The sequence below is a fragment of the Microchirus variegatus genome (assembly GCF_963457635.1).
Source record: "Microchirus variegatus genome assembly, chromosome: 8".
Lineage (NCBI taxonomy): Eukaryota > Metazoa > Chordata > Actinopteri > Pleuronectiformes > Soleidae > Microchirus > Microchirus variegatus.
This window is the reverse complement of record NC_139809.1, coordinates 10,284,221-10,306,459: the sequence shown is the minus strand read 5'-3', so window position 1 is coordinate 10,306,459 and position 22,239 is coordinate 10,284,221. Positions and strand designations below refer to the sequence as shown.

General features: G+C 39.5%; 3 protein-coding genes across 3 annotated transcripts; all 3 read right to left on the bottom strand.

Annotated features, from left to right (window-relative positions):
- Window positions 1-725: 725 nt before the first annotated feature.
- Window positions 726-5,165, bottom strand: LOC310930361 (troponin I, fast skeletal muscle-like). Its single transcript, XM_083893320.1, has 7 exons — window positions 5,087-5,165; window positions 3,702-3,734; window positions 3,345-3,381; window positions 2,256-2,384; window positions 1,982-2,071; window positions 1,171-1,344; window positions 726-1,075 (listed from the first exon to the last, which is right to left on the bottom strand). The coding sequence occupies exons 2-7, from the start codon at window positions 3,707-3,709 to the stop codon at window positions 998-1,000; spliced, it is 516 nt and encodes a 171-aa protein (XP_083749446.1). The 5' UTR covers window positions 3,710-3,734; window positions 5,087-5,165; the 3' UTR covers window positions 726-997.
- Window positions 5,166-11,517: 6,352 nt separating this feature from the next.
- LOC310930359 (troponin I, fast skeletal muscle-like) lies at window positions 11,518-17,911 on the bottom strand. Its single transcript, XM_083893318.1, has 7 exons — window positions 17,825-17,911; window positions 15,082-15,123; window positions 14,751-14,787; window positions 14,535-14,663; window positions 14,283-14,372; window positions 13,244-13,420; window positions 11,518-12,597 (listed from the first exon to the last, which is right to left on the bottom strand). The coding sequence occupies exons 2-7, from the start codon at window positions 15,093-15,095 to the stop codon at window positions 12,517-12,519; spliced, it is 528 nt and encodes a 175-aa protein (XP_083749444.1). The 5' UTR covers window positions 15,096-15,123; window positions 17,825-17,911; the 3' UTR covers window positions 11,518-12,516.
- Window positions 17,912-20,160: 2,249 nt separating this feature from the next.
- Window positions 20,161-21,979, bottom strand: LOC310930362 (troponin I, fast skeletal muscle-like; the record flags this gene model as incomplete). The annotated part of the gene is made up of 5 exons (XM_083893321.1): window positions 21,947-21,979; window positions 21,698-21,826; window positions 21,239-21,328; window positions 20,482-20,658; window positions 20,161-20,250 (listed from the first exon to the last, which is right to left on the bottom strand). Exons 1-5 carry the CDS (start codon window positions 21,974-21,976, stop codon window positions 20,161-20,163), a joined length of 516 nt encoding a protein of 171 aa, XP_083749447.1. The 5' UTR covers window positions 21,977-21,979.
- Window positions 21,980-22,239: the final 260 nt, after the last annotated feature.

Sequence of the window (22,239 nt, the reverse complement as noted above, 5' to 3'; positions counted from 1 at the left end):
TATATTTAATATCCTAACTCAAGCTTCACTGATTGATCTGAAAATTACAAGAACAAGTGGTGATAACAACACATGGCTGTGTTTGGATGAGCTGAAGAAGGCTGTGGAAATCGCTCTGAAAGCTTTTGGGGTGAAAAAGTGTACAAAGGCTCCTCTGATGTTGAAGTATTTTGTGATTACAAAAATAATATTAAAAAACAGAACGTATGTGACTTGCCAGATGTGAGGATGAACATTTTCTCACTATAAGCTGCATTCAGTGCCAAATTGTTGTGATACTAACCTAATTTCTGGAGTGAATGTAGACGAAAACATGGATATTGTGTCTCGTTCCAATCTGACATGCACATCACTGCAAAGAGCACCACCGGATTAAAGCCCAGAACCAGCGTCAAACAGAACTCAACTATAGTTCCAAAGGAATATGAACCACACTGAGTTGAATCTGCTGTTGAACGACTGCGATTCTTCACAGAGACTCTGAATGTGTTAACTTTTTTCATTGAGTCATAAACAGTGGGCAGGAATTATGCTTTAAAACAAGTTTTCCTTTAACATGTGACAAAAACAAACTTGGTTAGCTGTAGGCAAGTGGACTTTGCTTGAGATTAGTTAAGTGAGAGAAAGTTAAGTCTCTGTTCTAATTGGATGAGGGTGTGTCACGTGCTTCCTCTGCAGTGTTGTGCATCTCTGAGTCGAAGACAGAATACCTCATGACATCAGGGTTGGGAAAGAAAACATATTTATTAGAAAAATGCTAAGAGTGGGAAGTTGTCAAAAGTGATCATAAGCAAAACAGACCAAAAAAAATCACTATTATATTAGAGGAAACTAAAGGGTTACGGACACATTTCAATTATTACCACTCACTAACAAATGTACAATCAGAGACCAAGATGAAACCTACAGATTTAATGAAACGAAAGGGTTTTTTCACATCCATGAAATCCAAAAAAAATCATAAATCCCCCCCCCCCAAAAAAAGTAAGTTATTCCTTTAGGAAGTCTCGAACATCTTCTTCCTGTCTGCCTTGTCCTCAATGTTCTTACGCCAGTCGCCGACCGCCTCTGCAGGCTGCAGGACACAAACGATTCACGGTCAACATGAGTCCACACTCTGGAACACTACTATTTCTACATGTGTGCGTGTGTCCTCCTGCAAACACTCACCTCCTCTTTCACCTCCTTCTTGACCTGCTTCAGGTTGGCCCTCAGGTCCAAATTGACCGTATGTTTGGAGCCCAGCAGAGCTTTGAGCATGGCGTCGGCGGACATACGCACTTTCTTCAGAGCGGGTTTCTTCAGCCCGGCCAAGTCCACCACTTTCATTTTCAGGTCATCGATCTAAGAATGACCAGAGCAGTTTAGAGGTGAAATCAAGCCAGAAGAGGGGCAGAAGAGTTTTCTACATGCTAACCATCGGCTGCATAGTCCTTGTAATTCAAAGTCCAAGTAAATAAAAGTTAAAAAAAAACGAAAAAGCAGTTGCCAGGATCACTGAAATATTTAATCTGCAGGTTATTAAAATGTTAATGTTTTGTTATCAAGGCTCTCCGTTGGAACTCCTCTCATCAGACGTTTCATTAGTAGATTCATTATAAATATGTATCGTTCCACGTCAAAACACTTTTACTTTGAAATTCTGGGAAACATCAAAAGTTGACTGATGAAAATGGACACTCACTGGGTTTGAGTTTGAGACCCTTGTTCTGTAGGTTGTTGTCTAACTCTCATTTAAACTCTTTCATTTATGTTTTAGCTTTATTTGCAGTGTGGATCATTTGATTTGGGATATTTATTGTGCATCTCAAAGAATTTGTTATGGTGTGATTTTGTGTCATTATACATAATATCATTATTCTGTGTATAGAGGCATAATTTACTAAAAGGAAATGTAAGCAATGCGTAAATGTGCAGTTTTCTGTAAAAAGGAAACCTCTCCCCATTAGTGGTTCAAGCAGTGGTCGGGTTGGTGGTTTACCTCTTTATCAGCCTTGCCCACTTTGGACTCCATGTCGTATCTCTCCTCGTCAATTCTGTCAATGAGCGCGTGAAGCTTTTTGCAGGTTTCCTGAAAAATGGCAGATTGTAGAGATCATATTTACATTACACTTAACGCACAATCGAGCATAAAATAAGCTAAATAAATACACTAAGCTATGTAGATGTTAGTGTGAACTGCTCAATTTATTGTATCGACAACCGTGAGGTTTCGGGATCCAATTTAGGAGAAATAAAACCAAATCATTTCTCACCATGAGAGTGGCTTGGTCCCCACTCAGGTTGGGTCGAGCACACTGTTCAGCGATGTAGGCCTCCTTCGTAGCAATGATGTCTTTCTTTTCCTGTTGAATCCAGCTCGCCGCAATCTGCAGCATCAAACTCTGCAAGAGAGACAAGAGGGACGTAAATGGTTATAGAGGAAGAAAAGTGCTTAGGTCACAGGAATGATCAAAAGATGAACAGGATGATCTACACTCTTAGAAATAAGGGTTCCAAAAGGGTCCTTCTTCAAGGGCTGAGGGTCTACCTTTGCTTCTGCTAACACTAATGGTTCCAGTAAGAACCAGTTTGATCCAGAGAACCCTTTAAAACCTTTCCTGAATAAAGGGTTTGAAAAGGGTTCTTGGTGGAACCCTCCAAAAGGGTTCCAAGTAGAACCTATATATATAAAAAGGTTCTACCTTTATAAAAAGGTTCTACCTGGAGCCAAAAAGGGTTCTTCTATGAGGACAAGCCGAAAAAACCTTATATGGTTCTACTTAGCACTTTTATTTCTCAGAGTGTAAAGACGACACAGGATGATCTGAATATGTCACAGGATGATCTTAGACATCAGCATCAATAGCTTCAAATTCAGAAGATTAAATCATGAGACGACTCTTCATAGCCTGTAGGTGTGAATGTGAGAGTAAATGATTTCTTTGTCTCAGTATGTTGGCCCCGTGATGGACAGGTGATCTGTCCGGGGTTTACCCGCCTTTTGCCCTGTGCAAGCTGGGATTAGCTCCAACGAGGACAAAGCAATGAGCGAATGAGACAATAATGAAAACACAGTGTGTGACATGACAGATTTAACCAGCAGGTGGTGCTACTGTACTTCATGACACGCCCTGCTCTGTTTAGCTCAGTCAACTGTGATGAAGAATTTACAGGATTGTGCAAGTGAAAAAAAACAACCTATTGATTTGGTGTGAGGCCAGACATGTGGTAAATACTGTGATGAAAGTTATATCATTAAAAAAAAAAACTGATAAATGACTTTGAATGTTTATGTTGTAAAGACTCTGGAGTGTTTCCGTCCTAATGAGTCAAACACAAAGTGTGTGAGGACCCAGTCGTACCTTGAGATGATGCCTACGGCTCGAAGTCATCTTCTTGCTGTAAGGAGCACAAACAACACCGTCAGTGTTTCCCTTCCTTCCTTCCTTCCCTCCCTCTCTCCTAGTTAGTGGTGATATTAACAATAGTTGGTATCCCTCCCTCCCCCCTTCCTTCTTTCCTTCCTTCCTTCCTTCCTAGTTAGTTAGTGGTGTTATTTAACAGTCGTTTGTATAGCTTCCTTACTTCCTTCCTTATTTCCTAACATTTTAGGTGCTGGCTCGTTTTCTGCACAGTAACATATAAAAACAATAATAGGCTCATAAATTACAGCCAACAGTAAAACATGAAGGACTAATAAATCAGAAGGAGAAACTTACTCAGACATGTTGGCAGTTCCTTGTCTTCACGTCCTGTTTGAGGAGGAAAATCACATTGAGACACGGAGTGAGAATAAAGGATGTTACAATCTGCTCTCAGCTTAAATATCAAAGCCTTTGCTCTATGAAATGTGATACATTAAAACAGTTGATGGTGGCCTGAATGGTGACAGAGCTAAGTTTGGAGTTTGGGTCAAATGTCCTCACCGATGCCCGTGATAAGCATGTAAAATTAAATATCCTCTGGGAGTTAACACATCAATTCCTTTTGTAGAGAAGAATCCCGACAGAGGAATGTGCCTCGACAGCGGGTTAGCTGCCAATCGCCCGGCTGTCAATACACTCTTTAAAAACAAACCCAACTACACTGTCACACAGTCCCACGAGTTATTTTTACTAAGAAAATATCCAAGGCTTACGTTACATCGTTTTTTAATTAGTCTGAAAGTCGAAAAAACAGAACCTGGAGACGAGCACCTGGAACAAAGTCGTTTTTCATACGTTAATATGATAGAATAATAGATAAATCCATTATCTAAACCAAAGGAGTACATTTGAAACAATCAATTGCAAATACTGAAACCAAGAATACACTGTAAAAAACAAACAAATAACTAGTCATAACTAGTCACTTTAGCCAAAATCAGAAACATTTGTGGAGAAAAAAAATTCAAAACCTTTCAGATGTTAAAAACCTTCCTGTGACCTGATTTTGGAAGTCAAACTAGAATATGTATACATGATACTGTTGATTCATCTGGCATTATTAAGTAGAATTTAGTACAACAAAAATAATTCCTGAATCAGTGGAAAAAAAAACCCATAAACATATTTCTTCTGAAATTGGCACAAAGGGCTTCAGATTCCAATTTTTAACGTTTATTCCGACAACACTGATATATCGTAATTCTCTCTAAAATCCAAAAGCATGCACGCAAACACACTAAAGATACAATAACAAATGCAGAGATATCACATTTCTAAACTGAGACAAAAACGAAAAGAAAAATAGAAATAGAAATAGAAATGAGGTCTCATCACAATTCAATATCTTTAAAGGCTTCGGCTTGACAAACAACAAACTGTGATTATTTGAAAATAAAGGAAAAATCATTAGCAAAAGACAAAAGCAAACAATTGAGCATCATCCAAACTGGCTCATTAAAATCTCAGCTCTCACTGCAGAGTAATCAAGCTTTACCTTCATGGACGACCTAGTGTCCATTTACGTATTTAACCAACCTGAGAGGTGAGGATTTCTCATCACCTTAGAACTTAAGAAACAACTCTCTTCACAGAGACAAACAGAGTCCACACACTAATGCACTCGTGGCATGCAGAGAGGAAACAGAGGATTAAAGAGAGGACATCAAATAACGTCTCACCTGTGACACGGCGGAAAGTCCAGGAGCAGGGCGGCGGCGGCGGCGATGGCCAGACTCAGCTGAAAGAAATCATCCTTGGGGTGTGTTTATATATGAGGGGCTCAGAAATGGATATGGAGCTCCTCTTTATGGAAATGCAGTATCCTCAGACCAATCGGCCGACAAGCTCCTGAAATATCACCCCCCCTTCCATGCAGCCTTCATCCTGTATTATCAGCCGTCTTCAAGGAGGAGTCTGGCATCATGTCTGCCATCACAGGTCTCTTTGAAATGCCACAGATACTGAAAAAGGGAGGAAAAAATATAATGTGTCAAAAAACATGTGTTAAATGGATTAAAACAAGAGCAATGAAAGTGCTCACGGTCCTGGGTTTATATGGTGATTAGTTCAAGGTATGATATTCTTATAGTCTTTAGACACTTTTAATCCTGGTCTAGGATTTTCTTTCTTTCTTTTTTTTTTTGAAAGAATGAGCCACTTTCAAGAATTACTGGTGTCTTCAGGATTTAAATCTCAGAAAGCCTATATCTGAGTCACAGATGTGTACAGGTTCACGTTCCCTAAAACTGGCAAGACATGAAACAGTCAACATATCCACCTTAGGAGTTTTTGGGGGAGGTGGTTTCCTTGTGAATAGAAATAAAACATTAAATATTCCTGATTAGGAATTGTGGATATGCATCTTCTCCCTTGAGCTTGACTGTAGGTTTAAACTGCCTGTCTTTAATTCTGGACCCTTTTCAGTGATGCTTCATCTCAAAGGACATTTCATGAAAATCATTATTACAATGCGTACAATCAACATGACCAAAAACTACAACTTAGTTTTGGAAGTCAGAACCTTTGAAATACTTGAATTATCCAATGCTAAATGCAACCAACAACATGTACCTAATCTTCAACATTCTCCAAAAGTGACTTTCCCGGAGCACAACAAGGTATTTCGAAACCAATCACGCAACAAACGACAGCCCATCATCTCACATACCCAGAACACAACACACGCAAGTTGAGATGGATCATCTCCAGAGAGAAAGAGATCACTTTTAAATATTTCTCTAAGTAAAGTGCTTACAAAGCTCACTTGTATGCAGTCTATAAATATCAAGTGATTGCCAGCTGACTGGTTAACGTTTCATCTTGGGTTGCCGCTCTGAGCCGTGCATCTGTTTCCAGAAAAGCTTCCAGACCTTTCCAAGGCTGCAGGGATCCCTCTCATATTAACACTTGTGCTATAAAAAAAGATGGGCATGATTTCAGGTAAGCAGGAAGGCATGTTTTCCATGAGGATAACGTTACGTTACGACGGCTTTACAAAAACATTCTCTCAGGGAGACTCGTGCTGTACGTGGACTCTCTATATGCAGGTAACTACCTTTTATACCAACATTATCGTCGTATACTGAAGTCCAGTCTGACCTGTTTTGTCTCTGCTTAGTTTGAGATACGAGATAATATTTGGTCCAATAGATCACAAACTGAAAATATTCTAGATCTATCTAGAAAAAGATGAAGGCTGGGGTGGTGATGGCAGAGCTTTGCCAGTACGATGGTGTGAGGCAACTTAGAAATGAGTAAGGAAGTGAGGAGTTTTATTTCAATGGACCTCCACAGTGTCAGAGTGGATGAGTCGATTGATGCCAGCTGGCTGTCAGCTGATAACTGCTGAGGTGTATCACGATACAATTTATTGGTGAATTTGAAGGTTCGCAGCTGAATATCCCTCACTTCACTTTCTGGCACCGTTTGCCGTGAAAACTCAAAAGATGTTTACTTCGTCCATTGTGGGGAATTATAAAAATATGGAGGTCCAAAACAGAGGACTGCATAGAGCCGACTCTGCTCCTTATCTAAATATGAAAGTCTTATACTGGGGTAATGAAAACAACAGTCCTTCATGGACTGCTTCTGCTCCAGCTGCTGTAGGTTTCCTCAATGGATGGACAGATTTGACCAAACTCTACAGTGTCCTCCTGTCAGAAGCAGAGCAATTTCCTTGTCATACAACAATAGAGGAAGTGATCACATTCTCCATCACACACACGTAGCATGCAATCGAGACCTGGATGCCAAAGCCAGTGTGCTTCATCCCACTCAGAAAACAGAGGACCTGGTTTGCCTTCTTGATTCTAGTGGCCGTGTTGTTGGGCGCCTAAAAATATGGACTATTTTCACAGCTGCTCCTCCAGCTATTAGGGGAGCCTTCATTAAGGCAAAAAAGAAGACATTGGTGTCGATGTACTCATTGAAAAGGACTTTGAAAACTGCAAGAACAAAACCTGAGACAGTAAAAAATGGCTGAAAAAATCAACAGAGTTTAGGGATCTCAATGAATGACTTTTTTCTGTGTTGGTCAATGATTTCTTACGTGCGATCCATATTATTATCTCCCAAACTGCTACTGCATTTTACCAAATCACAAAGGTCCTGAAGACAGCAGAGGTGGATCGCTGCTATAAGCCACGCTCAAACCGAACAGGAGTGATGAAAACAACGCAAAGCAACGGGTTGTGTTTGTATAGTGATCACTTCATATCAGGTACTGCACTGAAACATGATGCTTAAGCTCAGGGGAAACTCAACAATGATTGTTGGGTTTTTACACTTGTTACTGGTGTTAAAATACATGAGGCACAATCATAAGTCTAATCGCTGAATCAGGAAGTCAACTTCAGCGTTGTTACAAATACCAATTACTTAAAAAAAAAAGTGTAATCAGAGTGCAAAAACATTGGGCAGGTCAGACTATGGTTTGAAGCGGCTGAGGGCAAAGGTGGTGACAGATCTGAGTGCCAATTGCAGTGATGATGGAGTCTGAGTCATGGTGGGAATGTGATGGCTGAATAGTGATGCTGAAGGTGTCGGGTTCATGTTTGTGCCACAGAGAGAGAGGGACTGACTCGTCCAGCCTACAACTCAAGCCTCAAGCATGCTCTTTGTGGCATTTCTCAGCCTGCAAAGGCAAGCAAAGCGTGTGGCCTTTCCTCACTATGTGAAATAATTTATATGTATATGTGTATGTTTACACGGAGGTGGATTCAGACTCCACAAATGACTACTGGTTTGTTTAGATCCACAATAGATAGATAGATAGATCGATCGATCGATCGATAGATAGATAGATAGATAGATAGATAGATAGATAGATAGATAGATAGATAGATAGATAGATAGATAGATAGATAGATAGATAGACTTAGAAAAACAGACAGACAGACGGACAGACAGACAGACAGACAGACAGACAGATAGATAGATATAGATAGATAGACTTAGAAAGACGGACAGATAGACAGATAGATAGATAGATACACTTAGAAAAACGGACAGATAGATAGATAGACAGACAGACAGACAGCCATACAGACAGACAGAAAGACAGACAGACAGACAGACAGACAGACAGACAGACAGACAGACAGACAGACAGACAGACAGATAGATATACACTTAGAAAGACAGACAGACAGATAGATAGAAAGATAGATACACTTAGACAGGCAGACAGATTTTTTCCACTCACTTCTCCCGACACATCTTTTGTAATCCAGATCAGCATCTAGTGGCCACCTGAAGAACTGCAGCCATAAACATCGACATCTGAGTACTACTGCTTCCTGTCTTAATGACTCACTTTGCTTGTAATAGCTTCAAAGTTGTGTTCAAGTGATTTAAGGCAGTGTTTTTAAATGGATTTTAAAAAACGAGAAAAATACGTGGGATAAAATAAAACCACTGGCTGAAGTTCATGCCCATCAATGGCACCACTGCTGCTCTGACGTGGCTCCCGGCAGATCAACGCGATGCCTACATAAGAGTTGATGATTTGCCCAGCGAGGGCTGTGAGTGTTTCTCAGCATGTGTCACTTTACACCTTCGCAAGAGGAAACTCACCTCCTCTTTAACATTCCTTCTCTTCAGTAAAGTCTAAATCAGGTCTGCATCAGCAGCCAGCAGGCTTTGACGAACGAGGAGGATCGACATAAACATAGAAATACAGCTGCTTGTTTTAAAATGACGTTCACATCTTGTCCTAGAATCGTGCCTCATCATCAGAAAGCCAACTTCCCTGAAAACCCTGTATTTTATGCCTCACGATGTTTCCGATCGTATGGAAATAATCTGCGGTCAATCTGGTCAACCGTACTTATCAATCTGCATTAAAATCTCACTTGCGCATTAGCCTACTTTTCCCTCTGATTTATGTCCACTATCATCGACTCATCGTTTGTGCATGTCACTCACGCAGCAGCAAATAGCGGTGAGCTTATCCAGCCTATAACTTTTATGGATTCCTAGGCTGCGGAAATAAACCCTGCTAGTCTGAAACCTTAGCTGTGGTGATAGGTGATAATCCGTCTACAGCTGCACGACTTTATGTCACAGCTAAAAGTAAAGCTTTGTCTTTGTGAAATACTATAATAACATTTTGTTGTATCTGCACTGCAGTTTAGAGCAATCAGGCAGACACTTTTCACCAGTGATTCCCAAACACTGGGTTAGAACCTGCAGATGAGTCGCAGGACATTGTTTTTGGGTCCCCATTTATGTTTTAAATAACATGCATTCAATGTAGAGCAGCACTTTGAAAATTGGTCTTTGACTAATTCAAAATGATAGGTGCTATAGATATAGGTGTAAGTTTGTTATACAATTATTTGCCCATCTTTAAAAAGTGGGTCACCATACAGAAAGTTTGGGAAATGCTGCTGTGATTATGAGCACTAGCATTGTCTCCTGTGTGTTATGTATGGCTATAGTCTGTAATCAACATGATTTAACACCAACAACATCAACCACCTGTAGGTACTGACTGAAATAATGAGTTTCTTTTCTGTAGGATGTCAGGGCTCGGCCTCAGAAACAGGGTGAGGAGTCCAGACAATCAGAAGGAGCTCCGAGTACACTCCTCCTCCTCCTCCTTCCCTCCTGAGAGCTTCCTGCTTGAGGTTTTCATCCAGCTGGGCAGAGACCTTGAGTCAGACCCAGAACCCCCTGGAGAGATTGCGTGTATCCCATCCTGCCAGGGAACATCTTGGGATCCCTGGGAAAACAGGGATTAGCAGAAGAATATCCATGGATGAATGAATGACACACTAACAACAAACAACCCTTTTGGGTTCGCAGGATATACAATACATTTATAGTAAAGTATTAATAGAAAACAAGTACTTTGTGTCCATTTTTTCATGGATTATTACCTGTATGACCTGGATGTAGTGTTAATTCATGTTCAGCTGCACGTGGGACAGAAACAAATTCACCTCCTGTCCAAGAGAAACCAGGTGAGATGGTTTTAAAAGGTGCTTTACACAGTATGAATGATAGATACACAGTATATATATGTATACATAGTAAAAGGAAAACTGTTGTTACTACCCAGCCCTCTGCAGATGGCACTCCTGGTCTCTCTCTCTCTCTCTCTCTATTCTAATTCTGGCTGAGTCTACATGAAGGGGCAGCTGTTCTGACTGAGAACATGATGCCGCCAACATCACAGGTCAAATATAACCTAAAGTAACTCTGAGCAACTGGGTGACAAATACACAGGACATTGTTAAGGCTGTTCAGTGTTGATATGGAAAGCAGCTGACCGGGGGGAACCCGGGTTCGTCTGTAGCTAGTGTGCATTCTATGATATGACTACAAAGTGGACACCGCAATGACATCGTAGTCATCATATAAGGATTTCTCTACAATTTAAAAAAACAAGTGATTGTGTTAGACTGAAAAAGTAGTTGTTGTAACTGTCAGACAAAAGCAGATATAGAGTCAATTTAAATTTGTGATTTGATATTATGTTGTGGATGAGGTTTGGGGGGGGGTTTGGTTTGATGTAGAGCCCCCAGGTCCATTAAGCTTGAGCCCACAAAATCCCTTAATGCACCCATTGTTACTGAGCGACTGACACCATTGCATGGAAAAACGAAACTAAATAGCGGCACAGTTTATGAATGACCCAGCGACTGTGTGGAAATAAGAGTCTCTAGCAGCTGGACATTAAACTGCCACTCCATCAGCATACTTATACATATTATAGGCAATAAGGAAATCGAAGGAACATACCTCAAGTGGCTTGCTGCTGCTGCTGTTGTTGTTTTCTGTCCTGCAAGAGAGAAAAAGTGAAAAACAGGACCAACATTCAAAAACAATGATACTTCAGTAACTAACTCACCATAGATGCTTCTGGAAAACAGACCGAGATGTTTCCATGTATTTTGTTCAATATTCACAGACACATAGACATTCACCAGTGGAAGTCAACAAAATTCGGTATTAATTTAGATTAAGTTTACTTATAGTAAAACTACAGTATGTTCCTAAAAATGTGCAGGGTGAAGCAGTTAGCTCAAAAATAGTAATAAGAAGAAGAGAGTTTCAGGTTTTTGCAGCTTTGTGAAGTGTTAAGAAATTCAACACAAGGTCAACATGAAGTTGTTGTATTTTAATGTGACAGCACCAAGACAAGATCAGACAATCACATTTGCGTTTGAACATGATGTTGAGCACAGACTGCAGACTGGAGCATACTGGTTTTTTTTAATCAGGTGTCCTTTTGCTCCATTTGATTATATTACTAACTGCTGGCTCGCAACACTAATACACACCTTATTATTTTCCTCTTGTGTTTCTCCATCACTTTACAAACATGGCATCAATTCACAACGCACATCCGTAGCTTCATGCAACGAAAATGACCCGATTACAACCAATTTTTCAGTATGGTTCGGTAACTTCTGATCCTACAATGCAAAAATAGTAGTTTTATTTATATTTATTTTCTACCTCTTAATGCACAAGAAAGTTTGAAAGACACAAATCAAGTGTACCCAATGTTTCTTATGCAGAAAAAGAAAAAGAATTCAAGAAAATGCCTTGATTCATATTGCGACGAACTTGAAAAATAAACACTCCAGTGATTCTGTTTCAATGTTCATATTGAGACAAATTTTTATGCAGAAATACAAATGGGATCACAAGCAGGTTTGTTTCACTACCCGTGTACTGGCTTTAGATCATACAGTACATAATAAATCACAGCAAGGTGTCAAAAGGCAGAGGGGCAACTTTAATAAATTCAGCTGAAGAGTTTTGTTCCACAATGAGATATCCAGAAATGACAGAACTAAAAAAAATAATAGAAGAAACGATAACCTACCTTAATCCCATCTACCTCAGCCGACTTTACAATACAGTTAAATATTTCAGATCACTCCATATAGATAAGAAAAAAGAATACTTAATCATCTACGATTTAGAAGATTAAGGCCATTCATCACTTGCTGTACCATATCAGCTGCTGTTACATCTGTCAATGCCACCTCTGGATATGAAGTATCTGGAACAAAACTATTCAGTTACAAAGACGTGAGACCTGAATTCTGTCCTGAAAATCACTGAAAACCCCGACAAACAATCAAGTTGATGTTTAACTATCAAACATCTTCTTCCTATCAGACTTGTCTTCAATGTTCTTACGCCAGTCTCCCACGTCACGCAGCTGCTTGTCCTGTGAACACACACATTCAAGTCAGTTTGTATATTAACCACCTGTTACATGGGTTTATCAAGAAATGGTTATACAAATTATTTAAAAAACTATGAGCCTTTTGTTTCCCCAGGTAAAGCAATAAAGCTCACAGACATGAGATTCAACCACATTTCAAACATAGCTAAATATATTTCTCAAGCTCAGTTATTAAAGGTACAGTATGCAGTGTGTTCATAATGTTTATTTATGAAATGATAGGATAGTTAACTGTCCTTCAGCGCTGTAGTCAAAATTCAGACGCAGACATTATATGAAGTATCAACAAATGTTTGGGTCCAAGAGGTTGTGTGTGTCTGATTTCAAGTTGATCACACTCCAGTGTAGCTATCCAAAACCGGATTTCTGATCTTTAGTTACAGCACCACCTTAAGGCCAAGTTGTTCCTTGATATCAACAGGCAACTCTCCACCACCTTCTCCAAATACAGGTCAAGTTTCAAAATCTGACAGTCTTTCCTCAGCCGTGCCAGGCCGTGTCATTGATAAATGAAGTGTGTGAAGTGGATGTAAATAAACCTAGATGACAAAATATCCATGGAATATCCGTGTCTGTACTGACTCTGAGACTGCAGATTACTGTATAGATGAGGGCAGTGGCAGCTCACCTCCTCTTTGACCTCCTTCTTGACCTGCTTCAGGTTGGCCCTCAGGTCCATGTTGACCGTGTGCTTGGAGCCCAGCAGAGCCTTCAGCATAGCGTCAGCAGACATACGCACTTTCTTCAGCCGAGGTCTCTTGAACTTTCCTCTCAGATCCACGATCTTGATGTTGAGATCTCTGACCTTTAGGAGTAAAGAAGAGACAGCATTCATATGAAGAATTTCACACACTATTTATTTTTTTCTTGACAGGATTTGATTTACTTTTAGAATTTTCAAGATGGGTTCCACAAATAGATGTAAAGGTACACGAATTAGTGATTTTTTTCTTTCAGCCTCTGCTTTCAGGGGTCGCCACAGTGGATCATAATGCCTCCCTCTTGCCCTCTCCCTTGTGCCCTCTTCTGTTACACCAACTGTCCTCATGTCATGTGGTCTTCTTCTTTTCCTTCTGCCCAAGCAGCTCCATCATCACCATCATCACCATCTCTTCTCTGTACGTGACCAAACCATCTGAAGCTTGCCTCTCTTACTTTCATTTTCAAACCGTTCAACCTGCGCTGTCCCTCAAATACACTGATCCTGTCCATCCTGGTCACTCAAAATCTCAGTATCTTCAGCTCCACCTCCTGTCTTTTAGACAGTGTCACTGTCTCCAAGCCAAACATCATATCAGATCTCACTACCGTCACTTTTGCTGCCATCTTTCTGTCACACATCGCCCCTGACACTCGTCTCCACCAACTTAATTTTAATATTGTATTAAGTTTCTGTTGAAAATAGCTCTACAAATAGAAGGATGGCCTGTCTGTCTGAGATGAAACAACTCTGCTCGACAAAGGTGTTTATGAGGGGAAATACAAAGTGATAAAACAGACAGGACGTTTGCTGAAGGTCAGACAAAAGATGACAGCATCTTCAAATAAAAAAATAAAAATAAAAGTATTGTCTCATATGTGAGTCCATTTGATGTTACTGAATTGGACAATTTAAAATAAACGTAGTAGACAGTATATAGCCTGTGTGACTTAAAATCATGCCTCACCTCATTGATAACCATGTCCAGCTTGAACTCTATGCAGTATCTCTCCTCTTCACTGACGTCGATCTGCTCATGGAGTTGTTTGCAAAGTTCCTGAAGAGAAAAAATTATTTTTACTTCTGTTAATCCCACAGAACAGAGCCAAACATATGCATGAATTGTCTTTAAAACCCTTCAACATGATTGCATCACACACAGAACAATAACTCAGCTGACATATCCTGGATAACCCGAAGCAGGATTATAAGGTCTCACCAACAGCTCATTCTTGTCGTACGGCAGCTCCAGAGGAGGACATTTGTCTGCCAGAAATGTTTCCCTTTCCCCAGACTTTACTCCTGCTTCAGCATCCAACAAATTATTGGCCACCACCAGCATACAACTCTGTGGATGACAGTGTTATACAAAGCTGAAATCATACAGCGAGCAAAACTAATACAGCAGCATTTCACCTCCTCTGTCATTTCTTACCTTCAGAGTATGCTTACGTCTCGCAGACAGCCTTTTCCTGCAGACAGAAGTAGATTTATTAAACGTTAGCAGTAGCAATGGACAGGAAAGTGTATCAGAATCATGCACTGATTATACATGTAAATTACTTAATCCATTTATGACATTTATATTAATAAAAATGTCTTTGCTCCAAAGAACCTGAAAAAATAAATGCAAAAGTTGACTGAAAACTTACTACTTTCTCCTTGGCCCATTGGCCATTGTCTTAGAGATTATAACATTCATGTGTCAAAGAGACAAAACCTGCACAATAATATACTGTTTAGTATATTTGGTGATATTCACTTACTCAGTGTTTGCCATGTCTGATGCAGGGCGCTTCTGTTATATACTGGAAAAACAAAAAAGGGGCATTATTAACAACACATACATCTGTAACGTCCCATGAATGTGATTCTACTTCCTGCTCTGATGTGTCTTATTTTGACACATTTCCTCATTGTACATCCTGGTACTCAAACATTTTCTATCCCTATCTCTCACATCTAGAAAACTGGACAGTTGTTTTTAAATGTCACGATAGATTTTTTAAAGGGTTAATCATTTTAATAACCTACAGCACTTATAAGTTGCCCTGCAGCTTTGGAAAACACTCCACATAGAAACAGCTGGGCAACTTTTGTAAAAATCAATTGTTCACTATGAGATTTCAGGTCTCGCTGTAGGTAAAAATAAATCACCACACACACACACAAGCATGTTAATTAGGCCGGCTAAGCAATGAGCCAACAGGCGCATTATGTTCACAAGGTTACTTTAAATCTCATGTGTCTATCGCCATTTTAATACTTGCATTTGTGACCACAGTCTGAACAGACATGCATTTCATTCCATCTAGATATTCTTTATAAAATCACATTCTGGCTTTGTGCTCCATAACCCTTGACTTTGAATACTAACACGTTCACATTCGAACTTTCCCACTGTACTGTCTTTACACTGATCAGGCAAAATATCACCTTGCTAATAGTGACCTAATGGTGGAGTCAAGTCTCTGTTGACACTAAGGAGGGGTGCACTTGTTCTAAGTGTCAAAGTCGCATCCATGTGAATGCCAGGATCTAAGGTTTCCCAGCAGAATATTGTTAACAGCATCAAATTGAAATGTCCTCTTACCAAAAAGCCACCCTGGTGTCATTTCTACCTTTGGCTGTCTGCGTGATTTTTAAGTAAACGTGACTAAGACCACCTTCCTCAATTGTTCATGGTCCAGGTCTGACACTCACATGCATATTGTGGGCACTTTTGGCAGGGGATCAGGGTCAGCATGGGCATCGTTTCTAGCCATCATTATTTAGCCCTTGTCAAACAGCATCACACAACTCGCTGCCTAATGTAACGGACATTTACGTTCACTTGAAAATTATGCACGTTACCCTCGCAAACAGTCAAACGGAACATAACTTTTCCGTATAAACGGATCCCTCTCAACCGAGTAAACACATATTTGACCACAGTCTGAGCGGCGCAGAGGCCAGTGCCAGGGGAACTCGAAGGCCAGATACTTCCAAGCCTGAGCTGCTTGTAATGCTTCAGAGCTGTGACAGAACAGTGGATTAAGACTCTATTCCTGGAGCCACAGCTGTTCATAACGTCTTCATTATGGAAACAACAAAAAAAGCGACAGTAGGTTGGGTCGTCTTTAAAGAAAAGATGACGGACAGCAACTACAGGCATCCTTAAACACATAGTTGGGCAAGGAACAAACGACGGGCGGGTATCTCCAGGGTCGAGAATGTATTTTAGGACGCATGTATATCTCTGGTGATTAAACAATATCAGCAAAGTTAAATCTGGGATGTGATTCTAGTCTTAAGAAAGTGTGAGCGTGCTACGGGTAGGATTGTTTTCAGAGGGAGGAACGTGGAAGGGTTTGCAGTAACTTGACACCGTACCTCTGGAAGCCAAGGCATTAGAGCATATAGCAAAAATAACTCGCTGCTGAGTTGACCTCAGATGCACACTGTCCATCTGCCGGTCACTGGGCGAAATGAAGACAATGTTCAATAGCATTTAAATTTTGTATCTAAAGGACAAATAAGAACTTCTGTTCCTGTTCATCATATTCAACTTTAAAGGTTATGAGGTCTGTAAAACTCATAAACCGTATCACATTTAACAAAAATAAACTCTGAAAAGAGAATAAATATGGTGAAAATGAAGCGAACTGATGCTAACAAATAAACAAACCCCCCCGATCAAAATAAAATTTGCTATAAAAGTAGTATAAAATTGAAGGAATTTGTTTTGACACTTGTGAAGAAAACACGCTAAATTTAGGTGGAGGGGGATTTAAGTAAAGTCTAAAGTGAAGAACGATATAGAGGGTGTCAGCCGCTGTGTATTAGTCCAGGTTCTCCACCCGAAACCCGCGGCGATGACAGGAGGATAAACAGTGATGGCTCGATTTTCAAGTTCATGCCTTGTAGTGGTGTTCGCTTACAGCACTCCAGCAATCACCAGACCACACATCACAGCTTTACGACTGCAGCAGACTTAAACACACACACACACACGTAAGCATTTTTCAAGCACACTAACACCCTCAAACTCCAGAACACCCACTAAGAAGACAATTTCAATAAAAAAATACAACTACTTTTTATTGTACAGTCCGTATTAACAAATCATAATTAGTAAGAATAAAACTTTACAATCTATGTAAATGAAAGGCAAATTCTCTGCTTATGCAGCAAAGTTCTTTAACACCAATGAAGCATTAAGAACTAAATGTCAATGGCTAAAACTCTCTATAACTGATAAACCTAATTCAAAACAACCAACTTCATAAATCTTTGGCATTTTACTGTCAGCACACACCTTTACATAGAGTCTCAGGACTAATCTAATAGTCAGCAAAACCAAAAACCTTCCACAATGTTGAAGTATAACAAAAATGTACAAGACAAAGTAAGTCACTCATGTCACGTCAAAGACTCTGCAAACAATCAAGATGCCACACACTTAAAGACTGGATCTGCTAAACACATTCAAATCACACCAAACTGCCAGAGAGACAGAGATGTTCTTACCTTGTCACGGAGCCACAGACACAGACTGAGTTCCAGGCAGACGAAGTGTTAAGAAGGTATATATTGCAATCTCTGATACCATCTAAATCCTGTACTCTCTCTTTATGGAAGTGGATTACTGGTCAAACCAATGAGCTGGCAAGGTCATGAAATACAGTACAGTGTCATCTGCGCCCTTCCTCCGAGTGCCTCATTATAAATAACCCGCCCTTTAAGATTGTTTTTTTCTATCATCCTGCGCCATTGAGCTTCTGATCGGCAAAATGCAGAGAAGTGATGAAACCACAGATGGATTTAGTAATCAACAGTTAATATATAATATATAATATATATATATATATATATATATATATATACAGACACAAATCATTCTGAGGTTTCCCATAATAGAACAGTGAGTGACACGGTCACATCTCCGGTGGATCCGGCGACAGACAAATGCTGTGTTTGTTCTTTTATTGTCATGATAATAAGCGCATTTGAATTAATCGATTGGATGTTTTATTCTGAAAGGATTGGATTGAAATTCGAAATGTATTTCAAGATTAAATCAGTTGGTTTAAAGGTAGAACTTATATCACAATACAGTAACAATGGTGATAGTATGATAGTAAATAAGGAGCAGGAGGTAAGAACATGGTGATATCCTCTTGCTCCTAATAAATCTTCCATCTCTAATAATTAGGAATGACAGTATTAAAGTACAAATTAATATCAAAGTAAAAGCCCTGTAACATTACTATAATGCTTGTGAATGGAAATTGATAATTGCCATAATTATACAGTTGAAATTCATTATTCTTTATTTCACACAAAACTATTACTTGCTATTTATGTCCCTGTTACAAAATGATTACCTTACCATTGCTATTGCTAATGTAAAGTGTTCCCAGTTTAAAGGACCAGTGTGTGGGATTTTGTGGCACCTAGAGGTGAAGTTGCATATTGCCACCAACTAAAAACCTATGAGTGAATACTGCTGCTCATGCAACGTCTATATGAGGAAATATGGTGGTCTTCAGGTAGTGTCAAGTATTTGAATTGTTCATTTTGCTGTAATGTACAGAAAACTATAGCACATTCCATAGATGACACTGGATAATTCCATACAATCAAAAACCTTAACAGTAGTTCATTTTCAGGTGATACTGGACCTTTCAATATTAGAAGTATTGGCATGATAGCACACACAAAGCAGGTTGTTTGTTTGTGTCTTTTACCCTTATATCAACCAAGCACAATGCCATTTTATAAAACCCTACAGACTATCAGGTGTATTTGGTAAACACTAAACCTCTTTACTAACACTGGCTTGATTGAGTTGTGTTAATGAACCAGCCTTACGCAAAACGAATACATTTTATACTTGGATTTTTAATGTTATCTGGTGTTTGTCTTCTTTAGATTTTGTTAACAGAGCCTTTGGATTATATGTGTCTTTAATCAAAAGGACTGGAGGAAGTTGAACTTACATCATGCAGCAGAGTGGACCTTCACAACCGTCAGATAAACACCTGAAAAGTATAACATATGGATTTGTTTTAGTGTAAACTCTGATAACATCATCACATGCATATATCTCAATGGCAACCCTCATTATACAGGCCGTCTTTAGTAATGGTGAGCAGCACTTTAACAAGAAAGTGAAAAGACCAAAGATGTAAAATGTGTCCGATCAACAATTCATACATTCAGGTGATTATACATTTAATTATTTTAATTTCTGCCATATGGAAATAATTTGACCTAAATCTTAAACACTGCACTGTGAAAAGACTCCTCCAAACTGATGACAACTACATTCAAGTGTGTTACAAACCATTAACAAGTTTATACACTGCTTATATAATATTTTTTACATAATTACACAATACATACATCATTAGAATAATAATCACATCATAAGAAGTTAATTACAATGACTTTGCTTACCTCAGAGCTGTTCTTGGAGAAATTATCAGATAAATACTGGATCACAGTGTTCACATGACACGATTTTGCTCTCCTGTGATTGCAGATTTGAGGAGTTGAAAGCATGAAAATGTGTTGCTTTAATTGTACCTATTAGCTCTGATGGTGTATCCATCAGACAGTAATTCCCTATCAATTCTCAGGTCACAAAGACGTCAAAGTGAATTTTAACTCTCATATTGAACCCACAATCATGTGAAGTCAGGAAATGACATTACAGGACATTTAGATGATGAGACAAACATGTAAATCCAAGTAAACATGAGGACAGTTTCTTCAGAAGATGTTGTATATTTATTTGATTTAAGTTTCCACAGTTTATGGGTTCAAAAAAATTAAAACACTATACTGTAAATATTGCGAGTTTAACCCTCGGCCTCGAACATCTTTTTTCTCCCATCCATGCCAGCTTTGTCTTCAATGTTTTTACGCCAGTCACCGACATCACGCAGTTCCTGAAACACCAAAATGGCCAGATATCAGAGCTGGATCAGGCAGTTTAATGACACAATCAGAACTTGTATATGACCTTCATTAAATATGGGTATTTTATTTATTGCTTGCAGGTCTAAAGGTTGATTCAGAAGCACATTTATGATGTGTAAGCTTGAATTAGGCCCCAACATTTACCAGCTCATAAAAATAATTTACTGTGTAAATGTAAATGAGTACAAAGAGCTCCTCACCTCCTCTTTCACCTCCTTCTTGACCTGCTTCAAGTTGGCCCTCAGGTCCAGGTTGACTGTATGTTTGGAGCCCAGCAGAGCTTTAAGCATGGCATCAGCGGACATACGGACTTTCCTGAGGACAGGTTTCTTGAATTTGCCCATCAGGTCCTGAACTTTGATCTTCAGATCATCAATCTGGAAGGTAAAGATGATATAAAGGTCATCCAGAGGGCAGAAAAAGGGAAATATCTACATTTAAAAGGATAGTTTCGGGGGGGGTCTACAAATCTACACCCACTTTAGGTATTCAATATCTTAAGATTAGGTTCACTGCTTCTTCTCACAGTTCAGAAGCCCTTTCTCCAGTGCTGATGTGTTAGTACCTCATATAACAACACTTAAAAAAAAATAGAACTATCAGTTTAATACTAATACTAATTCTAATATTGCAGGACCGCAATCTGGTGTGAGGGTTTTGTTATCATGCAAAATCCAAACATTCTGGTTAGGCAGTGTACTTTAAAAGAAGTCCTACACTATCATTCAAAGGAATTAACTCTATCCACTCATACACGGAATTCATACACTCATATTCGTATCATATTCAAGGACACTTTGGTCCCAGAGGTGCTGGGCTTGTCACAATGGGGACGGTAGAAGCTGGGAATCATCCCACTCTAACAGCTGCCATGACATGCTTTGGAAACTCCCGAGCATTCATTCCATTTTGAAATACGTACTGGATGTTTTAACATATTGGATATTAAGACTTTACCTCCTTGTTGGATTTCTTGACTTTCATCTCCAGGTCGTATCTCTCCTCATCTTTCCCATCGATCTTGCGATGGATCTCCTTGCAAAGCTCCTAAACACACAGACATCAGAAAATGACGTCAAGTTCCCAAACTAACTGAGCTGCGGACGAGTTAAAGTTAATGACAGGATCAACAACACGATCACATCTTCTGTAGTAAGAATTCATCATGTTTTCATAGTTAACCCTGTATCAAACGGAATTATGAAGTATAACATTACAGCACATGATGTTTTGTACACATTCCATAGACTGCACAATAAAATGGAAGCCAATGCCACAGTGTACTGTGTTTTTTTTGAACGGCCATCAGGGGGCGACTCCACAGCTAGTACCATCCAACAGTTAGGTAGATGTGTGCGAGTATGGTGATTGTTTTAAATGCATGATCATGTGCGGCTGTGCTGGTGTGTGACGTGCCTGCAGCTCCTGCATGCTCCGGGGCATGGACACAGAAGGGCAGCTCTCAGCCATGTACCTCCCCCTCTCCTCCTCCCGCTCCCTCTCATCCTCCTCGATCAGATCTTTGGCGATGGCAAGCATCAAGCTCTGCCAAGGAAACATTCAGTTAATGTCAAATATGGAAGCACGTCGAACATTTTACCCGGTTTCAGCTTGACAAGAATGCTTTTGCTTCATTAAAAACTTAAATTCAAGAGAGTCTCTTACCTTCAGATGATGCTTGCGGCTCGATGACATCTTTTTCCTGAGGAGAAAACGACAGTTTGAACCCAACGTACAAAGAAATGTGATACTGGATTGATGAATTTAAATTGAAAAAAGACAAACATTTGACTTTGACAGCACAAAAAACACACAAATCTGTGCAAGAGATGAAGTGAATTACACATTTTGAGGTTTAAATTCATTTTAAATGAACTTGCAAAATCAAACGAACGTGAATAAAAAAAAACTTCACTTACTCTGACATGTTGCCGTCTGTTTGGTTTCAAATCCTGCAC